Below are 25,246 nucleotides of genomic sequence, written 5' to 3' on the forward strand. Positions count from 1 at the left end.
CCGGGAGCCGGGAGCCGCCACCGCGCAGGCCTCTCGAAGGCCCAGGCCCGGCCACCCGCCGCGTGTGGCTCCCCGAGGCCGCCCGAGGCCATGGCCGCGCTGCTGTTCCTCCTCAGTGACCGTCACGCCCGTGACCACGTGGCTTCCTTCTCACCCGCCTTTCGCCGCGCTGTCCGGTTGCGGATACTGCGCCCTGATGCGGGTGCGGACAGGACGGTCACCCATGAGCAGACGGTACGCCTGGGGCGTCACCAGATGCGGGACACGACAGGCCACGTGCTTTCTCTTCCTTGTGGTTTTCTTAATTACACTTTTCCCAGTTCACCTTCTTATAAAAAGAATTGGAGGATTAAATGAGAAAATGGCTTTGAAAGTACCTGGTTAACCTGGGCCCTGAAACACATGTCATATTTTTATATGATTTCAATGAAAGTGCAAACATTTTACGTGTTAAAGAAAAAACATTAATCGCCATTTTGAAGTAAGATAATTATAGGAGATTTAAAACTTGTGTCTTGTTGTTTTAAACTGAATTCTTTCATCAGTTTCTTCTTTGTGTAACGTAAGTGACATCTGTCCATCTGGGACCTGTAGGACGTGGGAGGCATCTGACGGGATGAGAGCCCTCCAGCTCCTCACCTGCCCCCAGGCTTCGTCTGAAGGTCACCTGACCATCACCACCGGAGCGCCAGCTTTCACACGTGGAGCCAGGTGGGTCGGGGGCATGGACCAGCTTGTCCAGACCAAGAAAAGGGAGAGAAAGCGCTCAAGACTGGTTTCTTTTTGTTTCAGATTTACGTCCAAGTCTGTCGCTTTCCCAGAAATACCATTTCTATGAGCCAACAGCCTACGCACGGCTCTTCAGGTGACCCTAAGCCCAGCGAGGAGGCCCCCCAGCCTCCGGCAGTCTCCTTCCTCGGTTTCCCCTTCCACCTTCGCTGATATAGTCCCACAGGAGCTTGGCCCAAAGTCGGACAGCTTTGTTTTCTCTGCCATGATAATAAACACACAGTTATGAAATGTCGTAAACGTGCATATAAAAACATCCAGGAAAGCCAACCACAACAGTGGCCCAGCCAAGCTCAGCAGATCAGCCACGACCCTGAGAATCCAAGTGGAGAACTCGGTCCCCAGAGGCAGGTTTAAGCAATGCTTAAACAAACACGCAAACCTTAAAAAAAAAACTTTATGCACAAAATTCAATTGCAATTTTGTGTTTTTTATTTTGAAATAATTTTAGACTTACAGATAATTTGCAAAAATAATACATAGATTTCCCACACACCTTTCACCCTTGCTCTAATGTTACTCTTATGTAATCATACTATAATTTTCAAAACTGCTCATTAAACCACAACTTTATTTGGATTTCACGTCTCTCCATCGATGTCCTCAATACGCGTTCTGATGCCACAATTAAATCCCAGGCCCAGGATCTAGGAGAGGGTCCCTGTGCACTTAGCTGTGTCTTCTTGGTCTTGCCCACAGCTGACAGCTCTCAGTCTAGTGCATGTCATGTGAGACCCCCCTGGATGGTGCTGGCAGGTACTTTGCAGAATGTCCCTCAATATCTCATAGGGATGACATCACACTGACCATTTGGCTAAAGTGCCATCTACTGGGTTCTCCATCCTCAGGTCACTACTTTTTCCTGTGTAATGAATAATCGTCTTGCAGAGATACTCTGATGCTACATATAGATCCTTTTACCATGAATTTTGCATCCACAGTGGATCTTGCCACCAAGAACTATTACAGTAGGGTTCGAATAAAAGTTTTATATTTTCCTGATTCTTTTTACATTTACTCTCTGTACTTCTGTGAGGAAGAGCTGCCTTCTCCCTACTTACTTATTTATTCAACTAGAGGCCTGGTGCACAAAAGTTTGTGCACTTGGGGGGTGGGGGGGAGGTGTCCCTCAGCCTGGCCTGTGCCCTCTCGCAGTCCGGGACCCCTCAGGAGATGTCCAACTGACAGCTTAGGCCCACTCACCATGGGGAGTGGGCCTAAGCTGCAGTCAGACATCCTTAGCGCTTCCGAGAAGGTGGGAGAGGCTCCCGCCACTGCCACTGTGCTCGCAGCCATCAGCCCCACTTGTGGCTGAATGGAGCTCCCCCTGTGGGAGTACACTGACCACCAGGGGGCAGCTCCTACGTTGAGCGTCTGCCCCCTGGTGGTCAGTGCATGTCATAGCAACCCGTCCCACCATTAGGGTCAATTTGCATATTACCCTTTTATTATATAGGATTATTTATATCAGGATTAACTCATGTATGTTTATGTTATCTATATATATAAAAGCCTAAGTGACCGAACGCCCGAATGACCGGTTGACCAGTTGCCATGATGCGCACTGACCACCAGGGGGCAGATGCTCAATGCAGGAGCTGCCCTCTGGTGGTCAGTGTGCTCCCATAGTGGGAGTGCTGCTCAGCTGACTGACAGGTGCCAGACACAGGGCTCACGCTGGCTGCTGCAGCCCGGAGACTGCAGCAGAGTGGTAACGAGCCTACCAAGCAGCGGCGGCAGGTGCAGCGGGGCCGGGATGAGCAGGAGTAGCAGGCAGCACTGGACTGCCAGTTTTGGTCTAATCCTCGTAGGCTACACCGAGGGACCCCACCAGTGCACAAATCTGTGCACCATGCCTCTAGTTTTATTATAAAATAGAATTTTTATCATTTATTTTGTTGACCAAATGATTCCAGCTCTGGGCATTGGGAGCTCTCTCAGGTGGGCCCCTTTCCACGTCTCCACACCCTTTGTGAGCACTTCCCTGGTTTCTGGCAACACATGTTCTCCAAGGCGCCCTGGTTCCTTCTTACTGACATTTAGATGGTATCTCAATATCTCAGTGGTATTTAGGAACCAGATTGGGGGCTGGGTGAGCTCACAGCCTCTGGGGTGCTGTTGCTTCTGGGCCCTCCCAGTGGCTGGAGCAGAAATGTATTTGTCGGCTCACCCATGCGCACACTTCCTGCATCTGCCTACCTTTGTACTTATTTTTGAAACCATGAGTTCACGTTGCTGCCACTCTAATTGCTTTCTCTGATCATGGGAATCATGGACTTCCTTCTCTGAGGTGTGTTTTCTGTTTGTTCAACCCCAGTTGAACTCCAGTCTGGGTTTTTCTTCTTGTTCTATGTCACTTTTATGTTCTTTGATACAGTTTAAAATAATGTTTTTTTGCAGGGTGGCTCTCCAAAGACTGGCGGTCAATTTTGTGGAAAACTGCTCTTTGGAGGTGAGTGCTAACATCCCAGCCCCTCAGCTGTTTGTTTGAGCTGTAGAGGCACAGACGCTGCGCGAGTGGCCAGGTTTCAGACAGATGCCCAATCCAGCTCCAGAGCATCCGAGTCAGACCCAGCCCACCTTCTCCTGCTGGCACCAGACATGTCTGTGGTGCCGCGTGCACTGTGATCTGTGGTGCATTTTGTTCGTGCTGCCTGGATGGCCCACGAGTCATGTCACCTCTGCAGCTTCACATTCGCACGGCACTGGAGGGGGAAATGCCAGGGAGAGAGTGCCAGGCGGGCCCAGTGTTCTCGGGTCCTAAGGAGAGAAATGTGTTTCGTGAAGACGGTTTCAGATCTGCAGGACCCTGTGGGGCTCATCCAGGGTCTGCTGGTCCCAAGGGGTCCCTTCCAACTCCATGGCTCCCATGTTGTGCTGGTTGCCATCAAGCCCTCAAGCAGCTGTCACGTGACCTTCCCTGGTTGTGTGGACGTGACCCTCTTGTTGTGGGGGTGCTCTTGTCCAGGGGTTTTCGGAGGCCTCCAGTGGTGGCCACAGCAGTGGTGTCGGGGGTAAGGCGGGATGAATGTAGGGTTGCATGAAAACACTCAGACCCTTGGTTTTTGGTTTTTGGCTTTCCTCCAAGGTTTACTAGTTTTCCTGAATAAATGCTTTTCAGCTTGTTGTGTACCTTTGGTTAGTGTTTAGAGTTCAGAAATGGTTAATGGCTATTTTCACAGTTTTTACAAGCTTTTTACATTGTTTTTTGGAGAGAGAATTGCTGAGCTCCTTACTTTGCCTTTCTGTTACTCACTGGCCATCACAATATTTTTCCTTTCCTTGCCCTAAAATCAAATGTTTCACTGAAGGCTGACTGTGAGTTAAGAGTCTGGAAATTCTTAAGTCATCATGTTTGCTTTTCAAAACGATTCCCTTTGCCACTTGTATTTATTCAACTTGGGAAACAGGTTGTGGGGCTGGGAGAAAACGCTGACTCGTATTCATCCCAGTTAAATGGGATCATGTTAGACTTGCTTTGCTCTAGTTTGTGAAGACATTTAGATACCGATCTGTCATTTTACATATTTGTAATCCCTGAAAAATTTGCTTAATCTGAGAATAGCATCATGAAAACCTTTATAGTGAAACTCAACATGCTAATGACAATTTTGAGTAGGAATAGGCCCAGAAAGGCCAATCTTCATTCTAATTTTCCACAACATGAACCTGTAACGTCACATATCTCAGATTGTGTGTTTTACAAGGCCCCCAATTTAGCTTCAGTGAAATTAAAGCAATGATTTTTTTGTTTGTTTGTTTTGGTTTTTTTTGAATGGTTGTTTTTTTGTTTGTTTTTTTGTATATTTTTATTATTGATTTTTTTACAGAGAGAAAGGGACAGGGATAGAGAGTTAGAAACATCGATGAGAGAGAAACATCGATCAGCTGCTTCCTGCACACTCCCTACTGGGTTTGTGCCTGCAACCAAGGTACATGCCCTTGACTGGAATCAAACCTGGGACCCTTCAGTTCGCAGGCCGACGCTCTATCCACTGAGCCAAACCGGTTAGGGCAGTGGTCAGCAAACTGTGGCTCGGCAAACTGTGGCTCGCGAGCCACATGCGGCTCTTTGGTCCCTTGAGTGTGGCTCTTCCACAAAATACCGACTTCTGCGCATGGGCCACGAAGTTTCAGTCGCACTGTAGAGCCCAACTCAGAGCTGACTGTCAGATCGATTATGGAATTCATTTCATGGAGTCTCTCTAAATAATTCTACTGAGGGACAGGTTCAGGGGGTGAGCCGTGACGAGCTGTCACTGCCCATTGCTCCCCTGACTGCAAGTCCCATGGGGACCCTTAGAGGTCAGGAGATGCATGCCTGTGGGGGAAGGAGAGGGGGCAGGGAGGGGCCGGAGCAGGGTGGGTCCTCCTAGGAGAGAGAGCTCCTGCTGGGACCTGGAGGGTAGTGAGGGTGAGGACTTTAAAGGCTGGGAGTTGGCAAGGTCTTAGGGAAGATCTCAATAGATAGTCATCATCTTTCCAGGTGTGCTTTTCAGGGTCACGGTCCCCACTGATGGGTCAGCACCAGGACAGGGCTTGTTAATCATTGGAGCTGGTTCTGGTCACCAGCCTGGTTTTGTTGCTTCTCTGGGCCTGGACCTGAAAGAGAACTGGGGCCTAGATGTTATCTCCAGAGAGGAAAGGTCCAAACCGCATGACAAACAATGTGCCAGAGGAGGAAAGGCCACCTTGGGGGCGAGGCCCGGCACCTGCTTTGCCCGTTGCTAGGCACCTGGTGACCTTATGCACCTGCTGTAAACTGCTTGGCCAGTTTGTTCGGCTCTGTCTCAGTTTCCCCGTCCCATCTGCCAAGACATTTTCCCAGCTTCTTACTGTCCTGCCTCATAGTGACTCCTCTTTCTGGGTCAAACATTGTTCCAGGCATTGCCCGGGCAACACATCCAACCTAAGAAGTGGATATTATTGTTTTTCCTTTCACTAGAAGAGAATTGAAGCTCAGAATCACACGTCTAAGCTCTGAAACCCGTGCCTGGGAAAGGGGCTTGCAGATCCTTCCCCAGATATGCCGTTTCCAAACGCGCAGTAAACTCAGGGCCTGAGGGCAGGTTTCTCTCCGAGCCGGAGCCCTCTGCCCAGACAGCGTTTGGGCCACTATATTGCAGTAGAAATACGTGAGGCCTTTGTCAGATCAAAATGCCAAAATAGAAGGTGTGTCTGTTTTCCTGTCACACCGCATTCAGAATCCATGACTCAGGACTGGCATGGGGCACAGCCCCAGGCAGCTGAGCTCCCAGACCAGGGAGGGTTTGTTTGGCTGCAGCTGGCAGCCTGGCTGACCAGGGCCTGTAGGAATGCAACACCCCAAAAAAGGACCCTTGCATTTTGGAGAATTTTGTTTACATGACACTAAGCCCCAAATGACCTTAAATTCTAAATAAAAGTTCCATGGGCAATTTGTATGAGAAGCCTGTTTTTAAAGGAAAATAAATTATATGACAGTTTCATTATATGTATTACAAACTAGACTAGTGAACATTTTAGTCAACATTTAAAAATACTTAATTAGGACCTTTCAGTACATGAAGCTTACATAACAAAATCTAGCAGGAATCTATAAAATCTAAACACACGTCCAAGAGAAAGGGTGGTGCCCCGTGAATGTGCAGGCCTGGCTTTCAGGGCTCAGCTGTGGGACGTGACTAGTCTCTCCACGTGTCTCCAGTTTCCTCCACGAAGTCTCTGCTCACGGGAACTTCCACGGCTCGCTGGGCGGTCTGCGTCCTCTGGCACTTGGCAAGTGGCATCTGCTTAGCATAAGGTGACAATAAAGACAAGGTCATGACACGTACTCAGCACCAGTCCCAGGGCTGCGCAGTGTTAGCCCGGCGCTGCACCCGTGCCACCCTGGCAGGTCCCGATTCCGGCGCAATGGCACCCCCTCTCGTCCGGAACAAGAGCAATTCGGCCGCAGTGGCACCCCCAGCCACCCACGTGGGGACTGAGACAGCGGTGTTTATTCGAGGGGGTCACTGCGCTTTCTGTAGTGGGGGTGCCTGTCCTTTGGGTAGAGTTTCCAGGTGGCGCGAATGGGAACACATGTGAGCCTCACGGGCTGTGTGAACGGAGGTGCAGATGTCTATCTGCACAAGCATCAGGCCCTCCATCTTTTCGGAAGACAGTTTGTCTCTCGTTGCTCTGAGGTCGCAGTAAAAGGCTCCAGTAGCGAGGCTGTGACGCAGGTGTGTCCTTTGGTGTCAGCGTGTCTTCCGCCTCCACACGGATATTTATAAATTGCTGGGGCAGGATGTGCTGGGAAGGACTCTCTGGCACTGTCTCCATCCACCGTGCATGTCCTCCGTGCAGGTGGTGCCCTTGTCCCAGAGGCTTGAGAAAGGAAGAGAGAGTCGGGTCTGACGAGTACAGAGGTGCCCTGGTTCCAATGGAGTCGACCTGGGTTAGAAGCATAGCCCAGGCTCCAAGTACCATGTTTGTCCTTTGCCTGAATGGCTTGTGTGTGTGCGTGCACCAGCTCATGTGTGCGTACATATATGTGCACATGAGCACACACATTTGTGAACATGGGTGTGTGCATGCACCTGCACACACGTGTGTACATTACTTGTGTACACATGATGCTTGTGTGTCCACATGTGTGTGCATGCACACATATTTCTGCATGTGTGTGTGGCACATTTGCTTATTTTAGTCTCCAGAAATCTGACAAGAGTCTTGCCTACATTTTTTATGAGAGCATAAATTCATTTTAATTTCTTGTCATGGATATTTTGTGCAGCTATCTGGGTCATTCCTTCCGAGTGAGGGTTTAATTGCTTCACATCTGGGATATTTCAAGTTTATCCTTCTTGGAATCCATGTCGTGAATGTTTGTCCCTGGGTCAGTTGAAGAGCCTGCAGTCAACATGATGTTCTCTGGTTACACGGGTTCATGGCCACATGTTCTTGTGCGTAAGGCTTCCTCTCACCCACTGCCTCTGGCTCATGCTGCCCTAAGGTTTCATCTTGGCCAACATTTTATTGGTAACGGAAGTCAGGGCATGGAGTCAGTCACCCTGAATTCCAGAACCTTCTCCGCTAATCATGTGCAAATTAAAGCTGTGTTCAGCAGGTAGCTTCATTTACTTGGTCTTGGATTTCACAACAGTTAAAAATCAGCTTGTTTTCTAAAATTTAAAACCCAGATCTTGCTACTATTGTCCATTTATAAGACCCTCTACTTTTTGCTACTTCCTTGGTTGCTGGCCTAGATATTGGAATAATTCTGTCCTTTCTATTTTTTTTTTTAATATATTTTATTGATTTTTTACAGAGAGGAAGGGAGAGGGATAGAGAGCCAGAAACATCAATCAGCTGCCTCCCGCACACCCCCCACTGGGGATGTGCCGGCAACCAAGGTACATGCCCTTGACCAGAATCGAACCCGGGACCCTTGAGTCTGCAGGCCGACGCTCTATCCACTGAGCCAAACCAGTTAGGGCTGTCCTTTCTATTTTTAAAAAATTATGTTGAATATATGTAATGGCTGGTATTTGACCATTTTTACCTATGCAAATGGCAATTGATATGGTTTATCCTACTCATTAAAAATACATCAAAGTAAGACCTTGGCATGGCTGAAACCCTAAACAGTATTATTAGATGAACATTAAACAATAAAAATGCTTTTTGTGTCTCATTTTGTTAGAGGGTAGTTTATCAAAAACGATCATATCTGCTGGTTTACTTTCATCTCTTCTCCCTGGAGCAGGTTCCCTTAAACATCTGGCGATGCCTCATTTTCAGTTCACTGTTAGGTGCCACCTAACAAAGGTGAGCAGGGCTGTGTTATTTGTGAGGCTTGTTTAGGGCAGTGGTTGGCAAACTGCGGCTCCCGAGACACATGCGGCTCTTTGGCCCCTTGAGTGTGGCTTTTCCACAAAATACCGACTTCTGTGCATGGGCCACGAAGTTTCAATCGCACTGTACATGTGCGCCCGCATGTGGTATTTTGTGGAAGAGCCACACTCAAGGGGCCAAAGAGCCGCATGTGGCTTGCGAGCCGCAGTTTGCCGACCACTGGTTTAGGGGCTTTCTTGGGGTCATTTGATGGGAGTCAGTCAGTGTGCTGAAGATTTCCCCGATATTAGAAGGCGGTGTCTTTGTTCCAGTCGATTTCCTTTCTCTCCTCCCCTCTCCTCTCTGGAAGGCCCAGGCTTGGTTGCTGCAGGGAGAGTTGAGGTGGGGAGTGAGGCTGATCCACGATGCGCCGTTGGTTCTCCAGGTACCTTGCTACCGCATGTGCCCCAGGAGGCTCCACACTGGCTTCCTTATCTGTTGTGTTAGTCTCAGGTCACCTTTCACCTCCCGCTGGTCGCTGTCCCTGGTGACAGTCATACAAGCAAACCCCTTTCTCCCTAATGACCTATGATGTTATCTTTTCATGTAGTTATTGGTCATCTGTGGATCTTTTTAAAAAAATATATTTTATTGGTTTTTTACAGAGAGGAAGGGAGAGGGACAGAGAGTTAGAAACATCGATGAGAGAGAAACATCGATCAGCTGTTTCCTGCACACCCCCTACTGGGGATGTGCCCACAACCAAGGCACATGCCCTTCACCGGAATCGAACCTGGGACCTTTCGATCTGCAGGCTGACGCTCTATCCACCGAGCCAAACCAGTTAGGGCCATCTGTGGATCTTTGTACATCTTTGGTGAGGTATCTGTTCAGATCTTCTGCCCATTTTGAATTGGGTTGTTTTCTTACCATCATTTTAAGAGTTCTTTGTATATTTTGGATACAAATTCTTTATCACATGTTCTGCAAATATTTTCTCCCAGTCTGTGGCTTGCCCTTTTATTTTTTAAATAGTATTTCCAAAATAGAAGTGTTTAATTGTAATTTTAGATTTAAATAAATCATAAAATCTTTAAGTTTGGAAAATATCCCAGTGTTAGAACCCTGAACTATGAAAACTGAATTATAATTCTAAAGTGCTTGGGTTTTCATTCAGAAAAACATATTCTCTGGGTACTAAGAATGAGACATTTCATTTGGAGTCTTTATGTAGCAGGCGGTGTAATATTAGCATAATAGACACCCTTGCAAATATCATGTGGCCTTTTCTTTTGTCTCAAAACCAAGATCAACCATGTGTAACTGGAACTTCATCCAGTACCTGCTGGGGTTTGTCAGCTTAAAACCCAGGGCAGGTCCAGAGGGAGGGGACACACAGTGGAAGCAGCCTCTGTCCAATCTCATTATCAGGAGGTTCTGTCTGTGAGGCGACTTGTGTTCCCTCCGACGTGCTCCCATGTGTGTGTCTTTATGGGAACACACATGGAGCCACAGATAAGTGTCCACACGCCTTTCCTACGTGACTGCATGCCAAGCCTTTGCACAGCCACGTGCCCCGCAGGAAGGTCATTATTTTGTGCTTCTGAAAAGTCAAATACTCAATTGTATTATCAAGCATCCATTCCAGGCGGGAAAGTGTTGAAATCAGATTCAGACTAAAAGTTTGGTGTGTTGATGTGCAGCTGTTTTAGAGTTGGACTGTAGTATTCAACACCACCAGTGACAGGTGAGGATCATACACTGAAAATGAATAATCGGTGTTTGTAAAATGGAAAACGAAAGGAAAATGTCATCATCGCTTCTGGATACTCCAGTAAACAGGACTCCCAGGCAGCAAGGCCTGGGAGGGAACAGTCACTTCCAAATTTCCTCTGCATTTATCATGAGGGAAAAGTTCCATATCCTCACACAAATCAAGATTTGATTACTACTCAGACTCGCCAAAGGCCCACACAGCATGGAGAGCAGCCAGAGCATGAAGTGGGAAAAGCAGATTTATTTATTGTCTGGGGAATCTCTTCTGACCGGGATGGGTTCCCATCCTTGTGAGGCAGTAAACTATATACTGTGGCTGCTTTAATGCAAACAAGTTATTTATTTCTGTATTGCAGTTTGATGATTTTTAGAGTATGGATTCCATTGGCTCTGGGCAAAAGGAAAGGGCTCAGTGGAAGAGGAGAGAGAAATGACAAAAACGGTGTGAAAGTGCTGACAAGCGAGACCCATCCCGGTGCTGTGAGCAGCAGGGCCTGGGGCTGAGCCTGTGCAAAGCAGGAGGACCAGCAGCTCCCAAATCCCAGGGGTGGAGAGCCTGACCCCCAACTCCTGGCATGGCCTCAGGGTGGCTGGGAAAGGTGTAAGGAAGAAGCTGCTTACAAAGGAGGGAGCAAGGTTAGGGGCAGGGCCACACTCAGGTCAGGAGGGAGGCGGGGGAGGCAGACAGGCAGGGAGCATAGTCCTTCCTACAGCCAGCCCGTGGAAGCCAGAGCTGGGTGCCCTCTCTTGGCTTCCGGCTTCCTGCTTGGGCCTCCCCAGGTCACTCCCTGGGAATCAAGGATGATCACATAGTCTGGGGGCACAGAGTGTGTGTGTGTGTGTGTGTGTGTGTGTGTGTGTGTGTGTGTGTGTGTTTGTGTGTGTGTGTGGTGGGGGAGAGGGGCGGCCGCTAGGCAGGTGCGGGGATATTCACACACCTCCTCCTAAAGGAGGCTCCCTGCTGGCCCGGCGGGGCACAGTGTCCTGGTCCCACCAGCAGAGGGCGCCCTGCTGGCCAGTCGCTTATGCAGATTGTTACCATAACACATCTGTGGGCTCCCAGCAGCCTTCAGCCTTCTAGTTTACAACCCTTGATCAGTCTGGTTCAAATTCCCCCCACTTCTCAAAACCAAAGTTCTGAATGAAGGCAAATATGTTTGGTCACCCCTCTGGGCATAGGCCAGGCTGATCCCACCTCCTCGTCATCACCCTGGAGAGTGTTCTGGTGGAGATGCTGCATGTGGTCAAAGTGTGGCTCAGTCCTCCCCCATGGGGCCCTCATGGACCAGGCAGCTCCCGGTATGTTAGCCGCCTCAGCATAAACGTCATCGATTCCTACATTACCACCCACTGTCTTACATTCCAGGTTTCTTTGTCCCTTCCAGCTCTTTGAGGCTCCATGGAGCACACCGTGCCCCACATTGTCTGTGTCCCCGACCCAGACAGACTCCGGAGTCAGACACTCTGGAAAGGCGTCCCCACGCCACGTTCCCACAGCTGCTACCAGCCTCCAGGGAGCTTGCCAGCCCTCAGAGCTTAATGGAATAAGTACACTTCTGTCTTAGTGTTGTTGTGAAAGGCACACAGGTAATGAGGTGAAAGCACCTAGCACATGACTCGACACATTACATTTTCAGTGAATGGTAGCTATTGGTATAGGTGAAGAACTGAATGAAAGATTTAATAATTCCACCAAATCAAGATTATGAGGACCTTTTACAGGCAAGATTGAAATTTAAGTATCACTGATAATATAGTATCAAGATTTCTTTTTTTGAAAGTAGGTTTTTATTGACTTCAGAGAGAGGAAGGGAGAGGGAAAGAGAGAGAGAAACATCCATGAGAAATATCAGTCGGCTGCCTCCTGTGTGCTTCCTGCTGGGGAACCTGCAACCTGGCACCTGCCCTGACGGGGAATGGCATCCTGACTTCCTGGTTCATGGGACAATGCTCAACCACTGAGCCACGGGCCGGGCTCAAGATTTCTTTTGAAATTTTTGTTACAAAATAACGTTTTGAACGTGGGAACCTACAGACAGAAAGACAGACAGACACACACACACACACACACACACACACACACACAGTAAATGAAGCTGTCAAGGACTGTGGTGCAGTGAGAATTTCAAATATTGAATTAATAAACTGCACTGTGTTATGTGCGATCCTTCGGCCTATCTACTCTGGGCAAAAATAGAACAATTTTCAGGAAACCCACTAGATGTAGCTACTGAGTAAGCTTGCTGTGCAGTGAGGATAAACTGGTGTTTGTCTTTAAGGAAGATTTACCCTGCAATGATAGGAAAACTCCTGCTTTTGGACTTATTTTTGCAATAAACAGGACATAAAGAACTTGATAACACTAGAAATAGAGCTGAGAAGACTAATGTACATAACATTCAAATTCTGATTATTATTCAGAAGAAGAATTCTATAAAACCAGAAAGCCATAAAGGAACAAATCGGTTTTTATTCAACATCACCCAGAAGATCCAAGTTCACAGAGAAGCACAGAGTGTGCCTTGCAGTTCAGAATTGCCAACTCGCTCCTTCTGAAGCTTCAATACCCAGCTCAAATGTTTTTTTCAAAATCCTCCTACCCATTTTTTCTTATGTCCTCATCTACCTGCAAAAAAATGCTTGCAAATTTGATCTGGCTGTGTGCCCAGGAAGAGAACATGACTTCAAGTAATTTAATGTCACCTGTTAAGGTTTTCTTGTAGGACAGTGGAGTAGTTGAGAGTTCTCTGAAGTTGGACTGCCTGGGGGGTTAAAATTCTCAGATTTCCTCCTCTTATCAATGTGGCCTTGAGCAAGTTACTGACCTGGCCTCCGCCTAGGTTTTCATTAACAGCAGTGGGCATTTTCCCAGTGTTTTACTTTTCCACTCACTTATTCTGTGAGGTCAGGGCCATTATCAGCCCTAACTTACTGTGCCCCTAGGTTCTAAGCAAGTGAAGGACAGAATGTGAGTGCTCAGTGCTTCTCATCACTGCTGTGCTGCCCGGGGATGGGTCTCCTCAGGGAGCCACAGAAGGAAATGGAATCGCTCACGTTGGGTATGAAGCCAAGTGCCCAGCTGTACAGTGAGCTTTCAGTAATCTGCTGCTGTTGATGATGATTGAGCCTTTGGTTTTAATCAAACATTTTAAAAATAAGATCTTCTAGGAACCCAGAACTGGCTAAAATAGTTGAATTTTTAAAATGTTCACGATGAACTTATATTTTATCATAATAGACAACTGCGAATGCGCATGCTTCTTGGTCACAAGAATCTTTGTATGAAATCTTATTTTTGTCGTCATGCAGGAGCCTTAGGTCCACACAGCTCACCCTTGGTTTGGACCGTCTTCATCAGAATAGCTCCTCCCCTCCCGTTGCCCAATCCCGTGATGTCCCATTTTAGTCATGGTGCAAAACAGCCAGAAAGTTCCGGGACGTTCTTCAAAGGAAGCTGTCGATGTTGACACTTGATAAATTATATATTTCTGCTAAAAACAAAATAAGGGAGTTTAAATGTGTGCCGGGCTTCTTGCTCACAATGCAATCATGGGTATTGCCCAACAGGGACGGAAGTCAGATGCTCACAGAATGTGACTCATTCTAATGTCTTACTTCACTTCATATGAAAATTGCCTATTCTCCAAAAGAGATTTTTTTCTAACTTCAATAAACACTTCTCTTTACACTTTGTAGGGCCTGTGGCCCAACCCTTTTTATCCTGTGATCTCTTACGTGGCCGGCCTCTGAGCCATGCTGTCTATGGGGCATCTTTTCGGAGGCCGATTACTCTCCCTAGAATTGCCCCAAGTCCTGGGAAGCATCACAGCCCCAGGAAAGCAGTGTCTTCAGGGACGTGGGTGTAACTCCTACTGACTTTTTCCAAGAATCAAATCTGTGAAACTAAAGGCAGAAGGAGTCACTGTCCCTGCAGCAATTTTTATCAGAATTGGTAACAGCAATAAAATATTGTTCAGGGCTAATGTAGCATTACAGAACAATTTGCATTGAAGAGTTTATCAAAACTGTGAAATCTCTTCTCTGAATTTAGCTCTTCTCACCCTAATGAGTGTTGAAATTGATATCCACTTGGCAGAAATATACATGCTCAATGTACTTAATCGTTTTCCCATTTTATTCATCTTCATGTTCCTGCAATACAGTCTGTAACATCACTGAGATTCTTAAATATTTGTGTAATTAAAAACATATATGCAGTGGACATGTGAGAGGCTGCAAACCTTAAGAAATATATTTAGTAACTTCAATTAAATCCTCAAAATATACCATGAACTCTGATAGCCTCAGGTCTCAGCACTTTGCAGCTGTGAGGTAAATGTTTTTGGTTTGACATGTTAAAGAAACAACAGACCCAAAATGGAGTCACTTTTGTTAAGTCCCACCAAGAATAATAACTTAACTAATTGCAGTTTCAGCTTCTCCCAGGAATGGAATTTTAAAGCAACGTTGAATTAATTCAAAGAGTCTGGAGGCTGTGCTAGAAATACAAGTTAAAGATTTATTCAAGAGTCTTAGAGTTTGCGAACTGGGAACACAGCTGGGCAGAAACCTAGAAGTGTTCTGAAAAAGATGGAAAAGTTAAGCGTTCTTACAGTTCAAAGTCCGTTCTTGAGAATAATCCTGCTTTTTCAGCCCTTGCCCTGGTCCAGGAGGCTCATCAGTCAGATGTCAGGGGGCTGATGATGGATGCCAGGGCATCTGGTCACATCCTGTAGTCGGGGCGATGGCTATCGAGTGGCCTCACATGGTCTGGATGCTAGTCCTGCAGGCTGAGCTGAGGTTATCTGGAGATCTGGCCCACATCCAGGTGTACATTTGGCTACTGATACAGGACCGGAAATCTCCAAAAGCTTAGCTTCCCAGGCTACATACAACTAGGGTCATTCCTTGTGTCTCCAACCTCATAATGTTAATAATTCCAGCAGCTTGGTTAAAGTGACTCTATTTTACGTACTCCGCATCTTCACTCTTCTCTCACCAGTTAGGAATTTCCTGGTCAGCACTAGGAAGCTAATCTGTGTGATAAGACCCCTGACTTCCCCTAAGTGAAGGTCACATTGTCTGAAAAATTCACTCTTTTAACATCTTTGTCCCACTCCCTTTTTGCCTATAAGAAACTGCTTCTTGTCCCACTCTTGGGAGTGACCTGGTTGTCAAATGGGAAGCTGCCTGGTTCATGAAGCGTTTAGTAAAGCCAATTAGATCTTTAAGTTTACTTGGTTGAATTTTTTTTTTTAGCAGACTTCATATGAGTATTTAACCTACATGTACAGGTGACAAGTGCCTTTAATTTGTCTTTTCTCTAACTATATATATAAAAAGCCAGAGACCGTAACACTGTAACGACCAGAACAACTGGTCACTATGACACCCACTGAGGCCAGCGAACCGGCTGGATCAGGGGTGGGGATGGCTGGCCAACACCCCCCCATGGCCCTTCCCCCTGGCCAGCCCTGCCCCCCGATCTGCCTGCCCCACCCAGATCGGCCCCCAGCCCGCCCCCCAGCCGCCCCACCCCTAATCGTCCTCCCCACTCCAATAGGGGCTGGGGCTGGCCGGCCAACCTCCTGCAGCCCCTCCCCCTGGCCGGCCCTGCCCCTGGTGGGCCCCCACTATTGGCCCACAGCCTCTCCCCGACAGGCCCCACCCCTGATCACCCCCCCACCCCAATCAAGGGCAGGGGCAGCTGGCCAACCACCCATGGCCCCTCCCCCAGGTCGCTGGTCCCCGATTGGCCCCCTCCACCCCATTTAGGGGCAGGGCCAGCCCATCCAGCCATCTCCTCCTGACAGGCCCAGCCCCAATCCACCCCGATTGGGGCCAGGTGGGCCAGACTCCACCAGTGCATGAATTCATGCACTGGGCCTCTAGTATCTATATAAATTCTAATTCTCACCATTAAGAGTTTGTGTGAAGAACACTCATTTCCAGAATGAACTGGTTCTTTCTCCTCTGTTATCACATTTCTCCACATAAGTGAGGAGATATCTCGATGCAGCCCCCGGGCCAAAGCTGCTGGATTTCCCAGGGAAATTCATTATTTCTGAATTACTATGTTTGGATTGTCTGACTTCCATTTAGTTAGTAGGGATTGTTGGTACAAACACCCCTCCCTGAGAGAGCGGGTGGGATTATGTGGTCTTCTCAAGGCTATGAGGACTTCGTTTAAAAACACCCCTGACCATCCCGAGAGAGAGTTTCATTTATATTTTTAACACTTAACTTCATGAAATAATTCGATTTTACACGTATTGGAAGTAAGTCGGGGGGTCAAGATTCTGTGAGTATATGAAATATTTAACCACAGAGGAACTAACCATCAGGATAGGCCCAGGATGGCAAGTGACCCACGAGAAGAGATGCCGTGCGTCACGACCAGGAGAGCGAGGGGGGACCGTGTGCCGTCCAGGAGAGCTGTCAGTGGAGAGAGATTCACAGGGGACGTCTCTCGAGTCATCACTTTCCAGCAGTGCCCCCCCGTGCGGGAGTAACCTAGGGAGTATGTGCATACAGTAGACTCATGTCTACCTTATGAACCGAACGAGAACAACAAAACCCACAAAACTACTGGCCGACAAGCCAGGACACTGGTCCCGGACTTCCCTTTTCTACTGAGTTGGCTCTGGAACTCTGAGCAAACTCTAAACTCGGGGCCTCCTTTTCTGGGTTTGCGACACGTGGTGGTGAGACAGTGCACACAGCCCGTCTCTGCAGACCTGAGAGTGGACACGCCCCCCGGTTGTGAAAGTGTGGCTTTGGGAAGTACAGAGTTACCAAAGGTGAACTCACTTCCAGGCAGGGGAGAGTCTCCTGAGTCAGAGGTGTGACTAACCTAAACCTGTGGTGTGTAAACAAAAACATGCACAAAAGCATAGAAACCTCCATCCCAGCAAACGCAATAGTCCCCAGAGCGCCTGAGACCACAAGGTGGCTGTGCCATCACTCATTCACTGCCGGCTTCCCTGCCAATTTGTTAGAACATATTTTTCTGATTAAAGCTGTGTTAGGATTATATGTCAGCTGCCAACCCATTTTAAAGTCAGCTTGTAAAGTTTTCAATTCCTAGAGCACATTTTTCCCCTGTGAGGATGCATAAGACCTACAATTTGCAACCACGAGACCTATCATTTAAGATATTTACATTTATAAGACAGAAGGTATAATTCCTCATGAAAATACACCCCAGTGGGTCATTTTCTTTGAAAGGATTCCATTGGTCAGACAACATGTAACAATGTGGTTTCCGAACACGCAGGAAACGGAGTCAGTGCCAAGTCAACACGTTGAGGAACTTTAAGTCCAAACACTCAAGCATGTAAGGCAAGATATTTTTCACCAATGTGCCTGTGACTTCTCCAAATCTGGGGATAATGGTCCACCCTGAGCTACTTTGACACTAGTTCTCCAACGCAGCCTCTGGAGCCATTTTCTCTCGATCTCTCTGGCTCACTTTAAAATACAAACCAGCACCTGCCCCCATGTCACAAGGAGCTGCAACCCTCGGATCCCCAGGGAGGACATGGCATCCTGGGCTTCCCAGACTGCTCCCCTTAGACTTGTCGCATCGCCATCAATGGTGACAAATAAACCTCACGAATGTAGGATGTTAATCACAGAAGAACCTGGATACAGGGTATACAAATCTCTGTGCTATCTTCACAATTGTCTGTAAGTCTAAAACTACTCTATAATGGAAATTGTATTGAAAGTGTGTCACAGACACTCGTTGACTACATTATGTTTGTTTCAAAAGCACCTTTGGAGGTGATGTCACTGACACCTGCAGCCTTGGCTGCCAAGGCTCAATCCCAGGGAGGGGCTTCCCGGCGTGCCTGCCTCCGACCTCCCAGGGCTGGAGCACCCACTGCTGTGCCCCAGATCACGCTCCCCCCCACCCACCTGAGGCACAGGGTGAGCCCCAGACACCTGGGCCCTAGTCGGCAGGTTGTCACTGTCGTACCTCAGACACTGGTGCCACCACCACTGCCATGGCTACTGTGTCCCGGCCCCTGGAGCCCAGCAGTTCCACCCTCCTGAGCCCAGGACTCAGGCCTGCCCCACTCTGAGGGCCTGTGTGCCGGACCCTGCCAGGGGAGTCCTGGGGCTGGAACTTACCCTGTGGGGAAAGCAAAGCAGGAACCCCAGCAGCCTTTGCCATTGAGGACCCCAGCCGATGGCCCTCCAGACGATAGCAATGTGCCCACCAGGACTGCACCCCACTGAGCCTGCACCCTCACCCACAGCCGCTGGAGGGGGTAATGGCTCCCTCACCCGCACACAGGAGAAGACCTTCATTTCCAGGGACCATGTGGACTAGAGACCAGCGATGACCTTTGTGATGAGTCTGACCTGCTCTGATGACGGACTCCTCACCCCTGTGCATCGGGAAGTCCAGCCATACCCTCCTGAGAACACCCATGCCTTTGCCCACATAAAGTCAGACACACTCCACGTGTCACACCAGGAGGGCCAGGGAGTTCATGTGGCTCCATGAGATGCAGAAATAGGATTACAGCCTGTGTGAGCCTGACGCTTACACCACTGTTGTCCCAGGGACCCCAGCGAGTGGCGCTGTCCTCCTGAGGGAGGGAGGGAGGGAGGGAGGGGCATACATCTGCTTGGTGAATATTCCATCTGAGTCGCCCGTGAACGATGGAGAGCCCACCTTCCTGGGTGTGACAGCAGGACTTTTGGGTTCATAAGAGCTCATTCCAGCTCTCACCAGTACAGAAACCCAGAATACAGTCTCATGTCAGCAGATGGATCACGAATGCCAAGCCCGAGGGGCAAGGGGTGAGGCCTCTGCAAAATCAAACGTAGTTTGCAGGAGCCAGCGTTCACACCATGCAGGTGAGGCGTCTGATGACATTTATCAAACCAAGTGTCTACTAACAGGCTGTTAGCAAAGTGAGACAAAGTAAACATACTTCAGAGCTGTGGTTAGAAGGGAAACCCGGTGGGATTAGGGTTACATGGCTGAGCTCTCTCCCAGGGCAGCTGCCCCACAGTCTCCAAGAGCACAGCTGCCGTGTCCTCCAAACCTCTGGTGGATGAGGGCTGAGCCCCCCGCCCCTCCCAGAGCATCTGCATCCTGCATGCTGACTTTGTTACACATGCACATGCATCTCTCTCTCTCTCTCTCTCTCTCTCTCTCTCTCCCCCCCCCCCCCCGCACCCAGGGTCTAATGGGGAACTGTACTCCATACCAGAGCTCCCCTCTAGTACATTAGCAGCCTGGCTCTTCCCTTCCTCAGAGCAAAGTCTTTGGCTGAACTGAGTGAAATAAGGGCTCAGAATTCTACAGGCCTGGGTTTGGGCCCTGATTCACCACTTTAAACCAACTCTGTGATTTCAGTTATAAAAACAAAAAACTCATGAAAATACCACTGTTGTTTTTAGAGGACACATACTAAAAATAAATCAGTCACGCCTGGGGAAAGCAGCCCAAATTTCACCTTATGCTTGATCACCAGGTTTTCAGTTGCACTGAAGACTAAGGCGTGCTTCCATTGCTTCCGGGCCACGATTCTATATGCAAACTTATTCCCAGTGAACACCATGGTTTACCAAGCAATGTATTGGGGATTTCACTTTAGAATAGAATGTAGCCTAACACGTGCATGTTAGTGGTTACTGTAAAGTCAGGCCTTGTAAACATGCTTAAATTCTTCTCTTTCATAAAGCTGTAGGTTCTTGTCTCTGAGGATGTGGTATTTCCTTACAGTTGTTCATAGAGAAGGCTTCATCTACACTGGGAAATAAGCCGAAGAATTTACGTTTCCTTCTCTGTAATTAACAAAAGTATAAAATAACTCATTTGCTTCCTGAAGAAACTGTCATTATCACTGATAAAAGAGGGTTTGCCTTTTCTAAAGAATGGCAGATGTTAACGGCACTGAATAACACAAGAACTTTCTAACTATTTTGGTATCAGATGAAGAATGTTAATTGCTGTTTTCTGGCTTAGGCTCCTCAGTCTATAAGATTTGATTGCCATTATATTTACATTTTTTGTTTGTTGTTCCCTCTTAATGAGTAGCCTTGGATTTCAGGGTCCTCCCCCAGGAGAACACCTCACCGTGTAACCTCAGCCCTGCTTCCTTCCCTGGCAACCTGTGTGCAATGGCTGAAGTCAACCAAGCTGTGGCTGCAAATGACCAATAAGCCATAGCCCACTCTCCTGGAACCTCAATATCACACTTCACCTCACAACCAGCTACTGGGGACGTGTTCTGTTGACTTGGGTTTCCCACAGTCTCACTCTGGTGCCTCTCTCTGGCCTTGGCGACCTGACATGATTTGGCTTGATCTTTCCGATGACTGTCCATTTGGCCGTGACCTGTCCGCTACCTCGAGCTCATGAACTTCACCTCCAGCCTTAACAGTATCTCTGCTCCCACCTCCCAGGCCCCCCCCCTCCCCCTGGAGCATCCAAACCCTCAAGGCTCGACGGGAACATTTTCCTCTGCCTCCTCGCTGAGCAATCTTTCTTGCCTCAAGTCATAACTTCAAGTTGAACTTTAGTTCCTCAGTGCTTGGCGTGCCTTCTACCACTCTGATCAATACCTCTTTGTATTTGAAGAGCATTATATTTTGCAATACGCTTCCAGGTGTCTTTGTAAGGTAGGCATTCAGTGGTTTATATCTGTTCTGAAGACAGAACCAAAATCCCAAGAAGTTAAATGATTTCTTCAAAGGTGAAGATATAGGAATGGACATAATGACCTAATTTTTTACTTCAGAAGAAAGGGTCAGAGGAGAGAGAAGATGCTGTTCTGTGGTTTTGGTGAGAGAGGAAGGACCGTAGCCAAGGGGAGTGGGTAACCTTTAGACAAGGGGAAGGCCCCCGAGGAGATTCTCCCAAGTCCTGGAGACTCATTGTAGATCTCTGACCTCCAGAACTAAGTGATACATTTGCGCTAAGTCACATTTGTGGAAATTTGTCACAGCAACAACCGGAGACTGACACAGCCGTGCGTCCATGTTTCCTGGTGTTTGTAATATAAACTGTGAACTCGGTGGCATTGCTGGGGGCTTGCCCCTGGAAGTCCCCACCAGCCTTGTGGAGTTTCTATGTGCTGAAAGACGTTATATTTATTCATAATCTTCATATACATATACAGGCGATATATAACCTCTCTGGATCTATATTAATAGAAAGAAAATAGGATGCATGCATATATTCTATCTTTCTATTAACATTAGAATTGTAATGGGAACATTAAAAAAAATAAAGCTGCCATCCACACTCTGTGGTCCTTGGGGAAAAGGGCCGGCAGAGCAAAGAGGGGGCGGCAGACACAGGGCTCAGTCTCAGCTCCTGTCTGCTGACCGTCTGTTGGCCAAGGTGAGTCCATGACCTGTGAGGCTGAAGGGGTAAGAGGATCACCTGCCCTTGACCCAAGGAAATGGGAGTCACTGGGAAGGTGTGGGAACAGCGGAAGGGTGGGAACGGTGAGACTGTGGGAGTGTGCCGCAGGTGCACCTTGCCCCCGGTGCACACTTGTTGTTTTCCTGGAAGTTAAGGTGGTGGATGGAGAAGGCTCCATGGGCATCACTCTGTCCTCATCTGACTATAGACTGGGATACAATCCTCATAACTGACATGGCTCTTTCACAACCCGTGGAAGCAGGTGCCCCGTCACCGACCCCTGAGGGCATTCCCGGACCCTAACAAATGGAGTTTTGAGGATGAAAACTAGTACCCGTCTGCTCACCTGGAATATTAAATGGGTTCCTTTAACACATTTCCGACAGACTTCCCTGAAGCTACTGCAGAGGAGAAGCATATTGTGGACAGAGAGGCCCTGGAAAAGGTGCCCACACCCTCCAGGCCTCAGCTGAGCAGAGGCTATGAGGGGAGGGGAAGGAGTCATCCCAGGCAGGAAAGGGCTGTAGGAGACTCTCACATGCTCCCTCACACTCCCCACGAGACACTGAGGTAACTCTCGGTCCCAATGCAATATCATTGGGCCAATGACTGGCAGGTGACAGAGCCAGGCTTTGACCCCAGACCTCCTGGCTTCCCCACCAGAGCTGGGTCATCGTCAGAACCTGCTGTGTGGGCCAGAACCTGGGCAAACACGTTCATGCTCCATGCCCCATCAGTGTCTAGGTCTTTGAGAAAAAAACTATCTCAAAATCAATAAACATCCTCTTAAAGTACAAAATAAATTATTAAACTTTGCAATTTCCTCTAAAAGTATATCTTTGCACAGGTAATTTATTACTTGCCTTCCTGTTTCATTAGTATCCAGTTCTTAGTAACTGGTTTTGGGAACTTCCTCGTCCCTTTGATTCGGGGGTGAAGTGATGTCCCTTGCGTGTGACACTCTTAGATACCCACTGTACCACACATGTCAATCACTGTCTTTCCCAGTTAGCCCTTCATGTCTTGGCACAGCCATGGACAAGATAATCCTGTTTCTTCAGGTTCCATAAATCTCACCTGCCCTCTCAGAACAAGTCCAGGTAGCACATGAAATGCCAGTAGATGATGTGAAACCACATTCATTGAAGATAAACGTTGGTACAAAGTCCCTAAAACTTTATAGAGAATTATAAGTCAAACACCTGCCTGCAGTTTAACACCAATGTTTTCTTTCCTTCGGGTTAAAACGTCAGCATTTGAAGTATTAAGCTCAAGGTTAAGGGCTCTGGGCTCTGGTTAAGGAGAACAATTGTATCACTTGGTCATGTGACTAGCTTCCCTATAACATTCCTGAGGAATCTTGTGTCCGGCTTTGCTCCTGCCTGGACTAGGCCAGCATTTCCCCGCCTACCCCTCTCAGCCCAAGCACCCCGAGGCCTCACACCCAGCAACATGGCCTGTTGGATCCAGGAACCTTGACTCAGCGCCCCTTGAACCAGGAAGGCTCTACTCACTTTCTTGTTTTCTGACGTTCTAAGCTGCTGTAGAATGGTTATAGGAAAGAGAATGAAAACCTGGTGAGTGAAGGTGAGGCCTGAACAGAGAGGAAACTTGGAAGGCAGTTATCAAGTGAAACACTTTCTCGTTGTTATGAAGATGGTGTTTATAAAGAGATATTGATCTGTTTTCCCAAAACTTTATGGAAATCAGTAAGAGGAAATAGGCTTGCATTAAAACAGGTTTAGGAGGCTGAAGAAAATGCTGATCTTCCAATAACTAGTATGGGCTACAATGGTGTCTCCCACTGTGGAGATATGTGGAAAATACAGCCCCCGACACAGAGAATTTAACAAACATGTCTTTTTACAGTTGTGAGTGCACTAACAGCCTGTTCTTGCGCTACGATTTAGTTGTAATCTTTTCCACATGAACAACTGTAAAGCTATGCTTGCCCACCCGTATCTACATCTCCTTTCCTTGACCTGAAGGACCACAGCCATCTTTCCCATGAGCTCCAATGAGTGGAGGTGGCTAGTTTGGATCTCAGGAGACTGGGCTTCTTGTACTTCATCCCTGACTATGGGGTTTGGCCTTACAGGGACTAAGGCCCCCGTGGCACAAACCTGCTGCTGTTTGATCGTCGGTGGTGGGGGGCCGGGGGGGCTTCCCTGAGTGAGCCAAACCTGGTTCTGTTTATTCTGCTGCTGCACCTGCTGACTCACCACCTTTGGTGCCCGCAGGCTCTCAGATGCTTTCAGAAACAACGTCCCAGCCCAAGCACCCTCCTGCACCAGGAGGAGCAGCAGCCACAGCTGGGAGAGGCCTGCCCCTCAGGAGCTGCTGGAACACAAGAGAGAAGGTAGGCATTGCACGCCGGCAGATATTTCTAGTTCTATGTCCAGCTTTTGGAAATAATGGAATTTTGGAAATATTTTCTCTTACGAGTTTGGCATTCCTGGGCTGATCCACTTGTCTTGTGAGCCCGTGGTTTCCTGTTGCCTTGGTTACAGTAAAAACAGCAGCTTTTCTGGCCATTTGTCCAGGTTTCATCCAAATCCACGGACCTCGCCCTCTAAGTCCTGCTCGGGTCTGGGTCAGGGTCACGGCCGGCCAGTAACGGCACTGGACCTGACCCAGGTCCCTGTGGGTCCTGGGTTCTTTCCGCCCAACACCGACAGAGTCTCTCCTACACACGTTCTCTTTCCTTTATGTCCATTTCTTTTCTGAAAATAAAGATCTGTGCGCAGGTACAGATTTAGGAAACTAAAGTCAAGTTTCCAAACACCCTGAGGTCAACCTTAACAGTTCAAAGGACGTGAGACACCTGCCCTTTCCTCCCCCACCGCGGAGGTGCTGGCCTCCAGCGCTGACCCACGGCCCTCTGGAGGGAGGGGGGAGCGGGGACCTGGCAGCCAAGCCCTCCCAGCCCCAGGAGCACAGAGGGCTGGAGGCGTGGAGCGGCGGGGCGGAGCGGGCGGAAGGTGCGGGGCTGGAGGTGTGGGAGGGAGGCGAGGGCTGGGCGGAGCGGGCGGAAGGTGAGCGGGCCGGACGGGTGCTGAGCCTCTACCAGGGGTAGGAAGACGGCAGGGCCGGCAACGAACGAGAAGCCGCGGGCAGGCCCTGGAGCGACTCCAATCGGCCGGGCTCGCTCTCGGCAGGGTCCGGACCTGGGCGGCAGGTACGGACGCCAGCCCCCGCCCTGCTCGGACTTCGGAATCGATCCCTGACCGACGCGCCGCAGCCCGAGCCTCTCCGCGGACGGGAGCCCAGCGGCAGTGCCGGCGGGATGCGCGCGCTGCCCGTGCCGGACGCACCCCGGATGGAGCAGCTGCTGCCCGGGCACCCGGGCCGGGCGCGGCCAGCGCTCAGGAGCGCGGTGGAGAGGCTGGCGGCCGACCGCGCTAAATACGTGCGGGCTCTGCCGGGGACAGCTTGGGGCCCGGCCTCCGAGGGCAGCAGCCCCGGGGCGGGCGGAGAACAGGCGGTCGACCC

At 48.8% G+C, this 25,246-nt stretch overlaps 1 protein-coding gene and 1 long non-coding RNA gene across 2 annotated transcripts in view; one reads left to right on the forward strand and one right to left on the reverse strand.

Moving 5' to 3' along the window:
- Positions 1 to 12,812: 12,812 nt before the first annotated feature.
- Positions 12,813 to 15,795, reverse strand: LOC111823985. The gene is made up of 2 exons (XR_002827106.1): positions 14,976 to 15,795; positions 12,813 to 13,853 (listed from the first exon to the last, which is right to left on the reverse strand). It is a non-coding gene; the product is annotated as an uncharacterized LOC111823985 (long non-coding RNA).
- Positions 15,796 to 24,778: 8,983 nt separating this feature from the next.
- FAM110C (family with sequence similarity 110 member C) overlaps positions 24,779 to 25,246 on the forward strand; it is an 8,761-nt gene continuing 8,293 nt past the window's right edge. The window contains exon 1 of the mRNA XM_023747082.1: positions 24,779 to 25,238. Coding sequence (XP_023602850.1) covers positions 25,041 to 25,238 — 198 coding nt within the window. The 5' untranslated portion in view covers positions 24,779 to 25,040. The remainder of the gene's footprint in view (positions 25,239 to 25,246) is intronic.

Source organism: Myotis lucifugus, unplaced genomic scaffold, assembly GCF_000147115.1.
Source record: "Myotis lucifugus unplaced genomic scaffold, Myoluc2.0 scaffold_791, whole genome shotgun sequence".
Lineage (NCBI taxonomy): Eukaryota > Metazoa > Chordata > Mammalia > Chiroptera > Vespertilionidae > Myotis > Myotis lucifugus.